At 39.2% G+C, this 10,991-nt stretch overlaps 1 protein-coding gene across 1 annotated transcript; it reads left to right on the plus strand.

The window, feature by feature from the left end:
* Nucleotides 1-995: 995 nt before the first annotated feature.
* On the plus strand, nt 996-10,130 carry TNFSF18 (TNF superfamily member 18). The gene is made up of 3 exons (XM_058540056.1): nt 996-1,169; nt 7,302-7,332; nt 9,784-10,130. Exons 1-3 carry the CDS (start codon nt 1,011-1,013, stop codon nt 10,128-10,130), a joined length of 537 nt encoding a protein of 178 aa, XP_058396039.1. The 5' UTR covers nt 996-1,010.
* The last annotated feature ends 861 nt before the right edge of the window (nt 10,131-10,991 follow it).

Genomic DNA, 10,991 nt, shown 5'->3' on the forward strand with positions numbered 1-10,991 from the left:
ATCTATTTCATTCTTGAAAAAGCTTTATGAAGTGGAAATTTTCTCCATTTTACAATTAAGGAAACAGAGAAGTCTAGCAACATGATGAAGGCCACTGAGCAGGTAAGGGCTGGCCACGCCAGGCTTCCTTCTCAGGCCTGTCTGATTTAAAACTCTGTGTTCTTTCTAGCACAGGATACTGGCATTCTGTAAAAGAAACAGGTATTCCATTCAACAAGTGGAAAGACTGAGGTATAGAGAACCAGGGGATTACCTCAGTTTTGTAGTAAATCAGCATTTTTGGTGCCAGAAAGAAAACTCAAGTGTTTTGGAATAGAGTATAAGCTCAGACAGGCAGGCAGGGTACAAGAAAATATCCTTTTATATGATAACTTTATTTCTATTTGATGCCAGTGTTGAATTTTCAGGGTTTTAAAATGGTGAGATATAAAAGAATTGAGCTTGTCTTCTTTATATATTTTTTATTAAATTCTAGTAATACACTGGTGTTTTCTAGAGACTATCTCAACATGAACACATTTTATACCCTAGAAATTGATAAAACTCTTTACTTTTTCCAAACCACACATCCTAGCCTCCCTGCCTCCCCAAACCTCTGCCTCACACATACTTGATATCTGGAGTATGAAAAGATTTAACCTGGAACTTTATTTCTTGTTATAAAAAGTAATTTTCTTATCTGGAAATAATTTGTAACGCTGGACAGCACTGTACTTCCTCTTGCTTCAGGAAAGAATTTTTTCCCCCTGAACTTCCGTCGTGTTGGTTTTTTCATCCTCTGTGTTTGTGTTGGCTTTTAGCCCAACGTTCCTTTCTGTGCATTTGGCCTGGTGCCATGTGAGAGTCAGCACTTAGACTAGAAGTATCGTTTTCCAACACACAGAATCAAAAGGAAAACTCCGCCTCTTACACCCACTACTAATTACCATAATACTACAAAACTGACTAGTTGCATCATTTACCCATCACTTGTGAATTTCTGCTTTTCACAGCTCTCATGCCTGCAAAGAATGAGTTTGAGCCACATGGAGAATATGCCTTTAAGCCATTCAAGTCCTCAAGCTGCACAGAGACCATCTTGGAAGCAATGGCTCCTCTACTCAGCAATAGTTATCTTGCTATTGCTTTGCTCCTTCGGTACACTAGTCCTTACTTCTCTCCCACTCAAGGTAAGGGGACAATAGTACCCAAGGTTGCTATTTATTATAATCCTTTTTGCTTTTGTAAGTCTAGTTATCATCATTGTCACTTAGTATTGTTTGAGCTAGTTGGAAGGAAGAGGCATGTGGGTATAGGTCATGTAAATATAATTCCAATTTTGTCGTGGCATATGGCTTTTGAGGCTTATATAAGTGTTTTGAAATGAAAAGTATTAGAAAATGCTAAATGTTAGCTGTGGAACTGAGTTAGATGGAGAGAATCACTTAATTAAGTCAGTCAATTGACAGATGCCAGTGGAGTATTTTCTCCCTTTCTGCACCTCTGCTAAACCCTCTTGGTGGAATGAAAAAGGAGTAAAATGTGATGCTTGCCCTCAAGGAATGGGATGCAAGCTGTAGTCTTATTGAGGGAAAAGATAATGGAAGATAGGACAAGGTAAGTGACAGGTGGTTATGTGTCTTTGAGGAGAAAAATGACATCGAACTAGGAGTAAGAAGATCTGGATTCTGGTTCTAGGTCTCCCAATAACTAGCTGTACGAATTTGAGAAAGACATTTAATCTTTCTGGTTCTGTTTCTTTTCTTCTGAAAAATGGTGGTAGGAGAATGGATTTGTTTATTGTAATGTCAGTGATTAATAATTAATCTAAGGGTAGTATAGAATATAAATGTTTTAGGAATTCAAAAGGTAGGGAATAACTTTGGGCTAGGGTGATCAGGGAAGGCTTCAAGGAGGAAGGAGGAAGCACATTCCTATTTGGGAAGCCCCTGGTGCTTATCAGGAATTTCCCATTGAGCTCCTGTCCAAGTTTTGGGTCTAGGGAAGGGAATGGAGACACGTTAGGTTCTTATTAGGTTTTTCTGATCATTGACTACATAGCACTGACCAAAAAGAAAATAGGAAATGCTTCATTTACTTTAGGATTTATCCCATTTCTGGGTACATTTGAAGATTCTGAGCCTTGGGGAGAATAGGGTGGTATATGCCCATCTAAGAAAGGGCTGTGATATGAAATTAGTGACTTCGGAGACATTTTTCTCAGGGGATTGGCCAGCAAAGATTTCAAAGATATGGTTCTACTACTTAAGATGTTTGAAAGCAATTGAGAAAAGATGCAGGAGGAAGCAGTACACTGTAGTTGCTGGTGTTCATTTAGTTAGGGCAAGTGTAGCTTTGGCCAAGTTTTACACAGTAGCCCATTAATTTGTATTCTATAACTATAGACAAGAGTATGCAACAGAGGCATTTCTAATCACATCCCCACTCTCTCAAGGAATGTATCTAACAGAAGACTGAACTTTCTGGAGCAGAGGAGCTTTGAGCAGAAAGAAAAGAATTGTCAGGAATTCTGAGTGTTTAGATTTCTGAAGAGGGGAAGAGTGAGAATAGCAATAGCTTAAATTTGGAAGTGCTTTTTTCCTTCTAAAAACCACCTCAAGTCTTATTAGCCAGATGACCCTAAAGAACACAGGATATGTTGCAGGTGTCATCCGTTCCTGCACATGACTGTGGGAACCAGTGCACAGAAGGAAAGGCAGCCGGTGGCTCTTGGAAAGGGAAAGAGGAAGTGTAATAATGTCAGAGTCATCTAGGACACCTCTTGCCAGAACTGAACTTGATCAATCCCATGGGTTTGAGCTCTGATTCTGGATTCTCTCTCCAGACAACATGCAGCTGCTCAATGAAAGGTTCTGTCTCTAAAGAAATAGCCCAGAGTTTGTGCCAAATTTGGAGAAGTTTAAAAGATGTTCAGGATATTGTCCTCACAGGATGCCATGGAGGCTTATTTCCCATGGGAAAAGCCAATGGCCTGGCCAACAATGCAATGATATTAGCTCATGTATTCTACTTTCCTCTTGCCTACACCTCCCTTTCCCTTTTGGCCACAAACGACTATCTTTGGAAAAGAGGACTGGCTAGCGGATGCTGAGTCATTATGAGGTAGCCGCTTCTACCTTCTTACAATATCTCACAGTTTATATTATTTTGGTCCCCACTCTAGTTTTTATACACAAAATCCCCCTTCCAGCTTCTCTAGGCACTAATCCAAAAAGTGTTAGGAAGATTGGCTTTTTCTAGACCAACAGAAATTTTCTTGGGAGAAAATTTTTTTCTTTCTTTCCCCCTTTTTTCAGAAGACGTTCAACTGAAAGGACTGGCTATATGCTCAAGGAGTTTGGTCTACCCCTCAGGGAAAATAATTTCACGGAAGTTGTCTCTAAAAAACCAAATGTTCAGGAGAGTCCCCTGCTTCAGTGAAATGAAGGATACCTCCAAAGGGGAAGCTATGCTTGTACTTAAAAGCGGAGTAGATTCTATTTCCAAATGATGATCTGCTTAGGGTTAGTTTAAGTTGGATTAAGTTTCAGCCATTTGAACCCAACTATGTAAATCTAAGCTTAAATCAAAACAGGGTTATAAGAGCAACTGATCCTTCTAAGCAAAAATGAACTAAACTAAATTAAACTGAGAGTCCCATATGCATCTTTATCAGTGGATATTTACTCCTTCTGAACGTCACCAGAACTATAAATAGAAACTACCCCCACAGAGTGGTGGGGGTGAGACTTTTGAGTCATAGAGGCTCTGTTTGGATCTCAGCCTAGCCTTTTATCAGCTGTGTAACCTTGGGCTAGATACCTGACCCCTCTCATACTCATTTCCTCATCTGCAAATGAGCAAGCCAATTCTTATCTCATAGAGTTGTGGTAAGGATTCATGAGACAGTACAGTGCCTGACGCGTAGTAGCCTCTCAGTAGATTGTAGTGATTCATATTGACACCATTATTATTAATGACATTACAGTGAAGATAAATTTAAAAAGACTTTTTAACAAAATGGATAGTCCTTGCTTATCTATTTCACTTTCTTAGCCCAAGACTATACCTTGCTGCCAAATAGATGATTTTTGTAATTAGATAGATTTTCATTTGTGGCAATAATTAGAGAATATCACAATGGTGGTTTCTGTAGCTCTAAACGGACATTAAAGCAGCCCATGGTACAGTATCCAGGATTTCTGTCTCTGGCAATTAATTTGTCTGTGGCTTTAGGTTTCTCTGCATGCTTTTCATACATGAGAGTAGACAGCAGAGATGCCATCTGTGGCACATATTTTGGCACTCATTTACATTTAGATTGTTACCAATTGCTTCATGTGTGTCATCATGTCTTTCTAGAAAGAATATAAACTTCTTAAGAGGCAAGGACCATAAATTACATTTGTTTCTCTTGCTTACAATGCTAGTAATAACATTGAGAATATACATGTTTAAAGTTTTGTTCAAATCTTTATTATAATTAGTATCATTATCAAAACAACTAATATTTAATAAGCAGGACCAGACAGAATACCTGGCAAAGACCTTTATAAGAATTACCTCATTTAAACTCATAAACAACCTCAATGAACTAGGTGCTATTATATACCCCATTTTATAAGTGAGGAAATTAAAGTTGAGTGCCTCTTACATGCCTATCATGGGTTAAACTAGATTGAATTTCAACATCTCTTCTAAGAAATCCCAAACTGATGATAAAATAATTGCAAAAGCAAAAACAACTGTAGGAATCCAGTGATTTATCTCCTAGAATAGCAGCTTCCAAAATTTTGATTGCACCTCCTTATCAACAAAATGTTTTTGAGTACGCTCTCGATATATATGCTAATTATTATGTTATATACAAGTACTAATACTATGTGTCTTAAAAAGATACACAAATTAGAAACGTATAAGGATAAACCAAATAATGTGCTTAACATAGTTTATTCACAGTGCAAAACCATCTTGTTTTTACTAAAATATTATATTTCAGTAATATGTTAATATATAATATAAACATTTCTAAAATAATTGAAATAACATTCTAGTAGAGTAATTTGATAAATGTATTTCTTTTATTTTCTTAACGTGAGTTTAACACTTTGTGTTATAATAATTTGAAGGTTATATGCTAAGTTATTTAACCTTGATTTACGGTTTTTGGCTGTCATAACTGAAAAATTACCTCACAAAGATATATAGATCAAAATGGAAGAATGCATCTTTAAGTATGCTTACCACAAATGACACTAAATTTTCAATCTATCATTCAATGATGCAAAGCTGTTTTTTTTTTAATTAAAGTGATATTGTTCCCACTCCATTCATGTCTTTCCTTCCTTCCTTATACAACTTAAATTCCATGCTCCATAATTATAATCCTTCCCTTGCGTTAACCCACTCACTTGCTTCTGTCTCTCTCTGTTATACTCGAATATTGAAACCTCAATCCTGGAAAATCCCCAACACTGATTAAATCCAGCTGCTCTGTGTCTTGCACAGTTGAATGAGGCTGAGGAAAAACATAAGGCCTTGTTGAAAGGTCTTACTTTAAATTCATGGCCACTAACTTCAAGAGGGACTTCAGCATTGCTCTGTAAACCACCTACATTTCCCCCATCCATTTACTCTCCTCTACTGGACTGTTTCATTCCTTTGACTGTTTTTTTGTTTGTTTGTTTTTGTGAGGAAGATCAGCCCTGAGCTAACATCCATGCTAATCCTCCTCTTTTTGCTGAGGAAGACTGGCTCTGAGCTAACATCTATTGCCAATCTTCCTCCTTTTTTTTTTTCCCCCAAAGCCCCAGTAGATAGTTGTATGTCATAGTTGCACATCCTTCTATTTGCTGTATGTGGGACACGACCTCAGCATGGCCGGAGAAGCGGTGCGTCGGTGCGTGCCTGGGATCCGAACCCGGGCCATCAGTAGCGGAGCGCGTGCACTTAACCACTAAGCCACGGGGCCGGCCCCCCTTTGACTCTTTAAACATCCAGTGTCTCCTCTCCATTCTCACTCTCACCTGATAACCTTGCCACCAGGTTCTGTGAGAAAATAGAAGCACGCAGGCAAGTAGTTCCAAAGCTCCCTGTCATATCTACTAGTCACCTGCAATTTTGTCCACGTATCCTGTGTTTCCCTCTTGTCACTATGTATGAATTGGTCATGCACCTGTCTAAGGCCACCCATGAACTAGATTCTATCCCCTCTTACCTACTCAAGGGCATTGCTCTAACAATGATCTAGCTCTTACGTAGCTCTTACATATTACCCCTCTCTGCTTTACTGGAACATTCCTATCAAATGGCAACTTATAACCATGTTGTCATTTCTCTCATAGTAAAACAAACAAGAAATCTCTTTGATCTCTCATCCCCATCTAGGTTCCATGCAATTTTTCCACTCTACTTCTCAGTGTCTCTGCTGCTAGCACCTTGGTCAGAGGCACATGCTTTCTCGCCTAGATGGTTACAATGCTCTTACAGCTTGTCTCACTGCTTTTACTCTTGCCTCTCTTTAATTTATTTCTAGCATAGCAGCAAGAGAAATCCTATAAAAGAAAAATGTGCAACACCTTTAAGTTCAAAAATTCTCTTAAGCGCTTTCCCACAAGGCAACCAATGAACTTGATAGAGCACAAAAAATTTTCATGGTCATACTTTATCTTACTATTAACTATTTTAGAGCCTTTAACATTTAAATACTTGTATTTATAAAATTAACTGCACTGATGGCCTCTTGTAGCCTGTAAACTGTGGTATGTTGCAATAGTTTGAAACTGAGTTCTCCTCAGAGAATCTCAGTTACTGTATACGATGCATGATTGCCTGAATATTAAATGAGTGGCTTTATCAATCTGAGTTGTAAATATTTCTATAGCTTAATTTCTTATTTTTTTAAATAAAATAAACATAAATAGAAATTCTATTGTTTTGGTCTCACGTGCCAATGGATCACCTTGCACAGTGACTGGAGTGCAGAGACTACAGTTTATAGAAAATTTCTATAGCTCAAGAGAAGAAGAGTCCAAGATCAAATAGTTGTCCTGTAGGTAGAGGTTAGGTGGGTGGAAAGAGATCTTAACCTTTGCCTATAAGATCCAAAAAAGTAGCTAGGCAATGAAAGGCAAAGCATGGAGCCAGTCATCTGTAAAGGGAAGCTGAGACAGCTGAGACAAGGTAGAGAGAGGGAGTTTTTTCTTATATGGCTGAGGAAAAGAAGTTTGTTTCAGGAATCTGCAACTCTGTAGAATAAATCAGTCAAGAAAGTTGTGACACTGCCATCATCCTGACCAATTCCTCTTTTTCTTCCCCTACAGACTGCCAATGAGCCCTGTGTAGCTAAGTTTGGTGAGTAACCGGTCTTGCATGCATCCTTTTTACTTATTTTAGTATTTGGTGCAGGAAAGCAAGCTCCAGTGTTGTCAAGGAAGCCAGTATTCTATTTTCTTCATTCTTCAGCTACTGTTTATAACTGCTTATCTTGTGCCAAGCAGTTATCTAAGAGCTGAGGCTTCAGAGGTGAAACACACAGACAGGCCCATGCCCTGATGGAGCTTACACTCAAGGTCACGCCTTTGGGCAGGAAGGCACATCACTCTCATAAGCCTGGGAATCTGAGATCCAGGAATCTACGTTTAATTTTGTGTTTTAATAAGCATAAGTTTTAGATTTCTACAAAGTTTCCCTCTGACAAACCCAAAGTCCTTCTCACATTTCACATATCACTAGTGTCCAGTAGAGTTCGTGGGGGCGTCATTTTTGTTTCCAAATGAATAGGAGAGGAATGAGAGCTAGGGGAATGGTCACTTCCTCTTCTTTCTCCTCTTCTCTTAGTTTCTGAGTCACTTTCCCTTGTAGCGACCTGGTATTTGCTTAGAAAACACGTTCAAGTTTACATTTACACTGAGCCTTAGGGTATTTCTTAGAATACATACAAAATTGAAAATAAATACATTTGGGGTTGTTTACAGGTTTCAGGCCAAACACACATTTTCAGCTGACAGCAGAACATTTCTAGAGTTAACGGCAACCCCTGTTTCCCTACACAGCTCAAACTGCCAGCCTTCCTTGGCTTGTGGGAAGTAGGGAATCTCTTTTTCCTTGTCTCTGTCATTATGATTTGTTTTTCTAGTGAATGAAGTAGAATTCATGATATGTTTGAAATTCCTCTTGGTGTGGTAAAAGTTGAGAAGCTCAAGTGATGCTAAAGTGTTCTTTAAGGGGCCCCTATCACAGAATTAAATAAGAGAGCCAGTGACACTTCTTTCTGGTGACTTACCTGTTGCCTACCACATGTCAAGCAGGAAGAAATTTACTAAGCTCTGGGCTCATTGGAGATACAGGGAGACTTTGATTCTTGCTCTAGTGATCTTCCTTCATTCTCCTTCAGAATCTACTCTTGGAGTCTTATATCAGTCATTTATAGATAAATAAGAATTTAAGTCAATGTGTTACTCTTCCAGGGTATCTTATCAAGATTTCTTTCTAATTATGGGATAAAGGCTTTGCTCTCATAGCAAAAACTATGGAGAATTAGAGAACAGGCTAGATAAGTATCTTGGGTGGTAAAAGCACTCCCTGAGGCTCTGAAATCACACTACTGCATAAAAACAATTAACATTAGGAAAATGGATAAATTCCATATATACCTAGGAAAATAGATGACTAGGTCTTAACCCTTTCCCCATCCATTAAACTAGGGATAGTTATATTTAAATAGTCAAATAATTTCCATTTATAAACTCATGAATTTACCAGTAACTATTTTTGGACAGTTTGGATAATGATATCCCAAGTGGATCTTGAATGATATGTATCCAAAACTTATGAGAAGAGGCGTAATTTAGACACAATGCATCTAATTCAGGAACACGGATGTATCATTCAATCAAGAAATATTTATCTTTTAGGTGCTGAAGATATAGCAGTGAACAAAACAGAGAAGTACTTCTCCTCAAAGACGTTATATTCAAGTGGGTATAAGACAGACAATCAACAAATGAACAACTTGGGGCCGGCCTGGTGGCGCAAGCAGTTAAGTGCGCATGCTCCGCTGCAGGGGCCCGGGGTTTGCCGGCCTGGATCCTGGGTGCACACCGAGGCACCACTTGGCAAGCCATGCTGTGGCGGCATCCCATATAAAGTGGAGGAAGATGGGCATGGATGTCAGCCCAGGGCCAGTCTTCCTCAGCGAAAAAGAGGAGGATTGGCAGATGTTAGCTCAGGGCCAATCGTCCTCACAAAAAAAAAAAAAAAACAAATGAACAACTTAATTTATAATATGCTAGGTGATGAACACCTTCCATGAAGGAAACTAAAGCAAAGTAAAAGAGTGACAGGAGAGTACTATTTTATATAGATTGATGAGGAAGGTCTCATTGATAAAGTGATACATAGTAAATCATATTTACGTAGAAAAGCATGAATATGCATCCTGGACTGCCAACTCTGGTTATCACAATCCTGATGTGTGATTCCTCTCTCCATGCCTCCTTCTTTCTTTCCTTTCACAAATATTCATTGACAAGAGATGCAGTGTCACCTAAAACATAACCCAGTTTTCTATTCCAAATCCATTTCCTTAGAGATCCCCAAGGAAGAGACACTCTTAGGATTTGCAATTTCCCTAAAACAAGGAGTAGAAGCTACTTAAAATATTAAAATTGTGATTGTAGAGAACTAATATAGACCAGGTACAGGAACAATGTGGAAGTGGGAAAGAATTATAATCAAGAAGGGAATGAAATAATTAAATAACTATGCTTTCCATTTTTTTTCTCCCTTGTAAAATTATTATAGGACCATTACCTTCAAAATGGCAAATGGCGTCTCCGGAGCCTCCTTGCGTGAATAAGGTAGCGGACTGGAAGCTGAGAATACTTCAGAATGGCTTGTATTTAATTTATGGCCAAGTGGATCCCAATACAACCTACAAGGAAGTAGCTCCTTTTGAGGTGCGGCTATGTAAAAACGAAGACATCATACAAACTCTAACAGACAATTCTAAAATCCAAACTATAGGAGGGACTTATGAATTGCATGCTGGAGATATAATAAACTTGCTATTCAACTCTGAACATCAGGTCTTGAAAAATAGTACATACTGGGGGATCTTATTGCTAGCAAAACCCCAATTCATCTCCTAGAGACTTGATTTGGTCTCGTCCTCTTCAGCACATGCAAATACACCGGTAGGTGGTTTAAAGGAGGCAGATTTTCAACACCTACAGTTTGTCTGGGTACACAAATCAACACAGACAGAACTCCTCTGCATGTGAATTTTCGTCTCTCATGCTTATCTGAAAGAGACTCAGAGGAAGGGCCAAAGACATTTGGTTACCCCTGACATTGGGTTGGCAAAGACACTTTACTAATCCATGATAAAATAAATATGGGTGGCTAGGGGACAGAAGCTCTTCAGAGTCTTCATCTAATTCTTGAATCCTGGGTGGAAAAATGAAGTCTTATTCGCACGGGAGCCTTACTTGGTTTGCAAAAAAGGTCCAGGGCAAGTAGTCTGGCCTTGTTCTCGTATTCTTGGGCTGCTCCACTTCGTTCTTCCTGTATTCCCATCCCTGAAACCCTCCTGATAAAAAGCAGTCAGACTGGCAGAGTGGCCACAGATATGCCAAGAACACCCCATTTTATTTTTATTTTTTTTGTGAGGAAGATTGGCCCTCAACTAACATCTGCCAGTCCTTGTCTTTTTGCTGAGGAAGACTGGTCCTAGGCTAACATCCATGCCCATCTTCCTCCACTTTATATGGGACGCCGCCACAGCATGTCTTGACAAGTGGTGCGTCAGTGTGCGCCCCGGATCCCAACCGGCGAACCCTGGGCTGCTGCAGCGGAGTGCGTGCACTTAACCGCTTGCACCACCATACCGGACCCAACAACACCCCATTTTAGATGTGATGATGTTAGAGGATGGAGAACAGTCTAGAGAACTATTGGGTCAGTGGCACAGGTGGCATGGAATGGAACACACTTACGTGGGAATTTTCCTT

The sequence above is a fragment of the Diceros bicornis genome, chromosome 4, assembly GCF_020826845.1.
Source record: "Diceros bicornis minor isolate mBicDic1 chromosome 4, mDicBic1.mat.cur, whole genome shotgun sequence".
Taxonomy (NCBI): domain Eukaryota; kingdom Metazoa; phylum Chordata; class Mammalia; order Perissodactyla; family Rhinocerotidae; genus Diceros; species Diceros bicornis.

Coding starts and splice junctions, on each gene's coding strand:
- TNFSF18 (XM_058540056.1), top strand. CDS start 1,011: ATGAGTTTGAGCCACATGGAGAATATGCCTTTAAGCCATTCAAGTCCT. Junction 1,170..7,301: donor TTACTTCTCTCCCACTCAAG/GTAAGGGGACAA, acceptor CTTCCCCTACAG/ACTGCCAATGAGCCCTGTGT. Junction 7,333..9,783: donor GCCCTGTGTAGCTAAGTTTG/GTGAGTAACCGG, acceptor AAATTATTATAG/GACCATTACCTTCAAAATGG.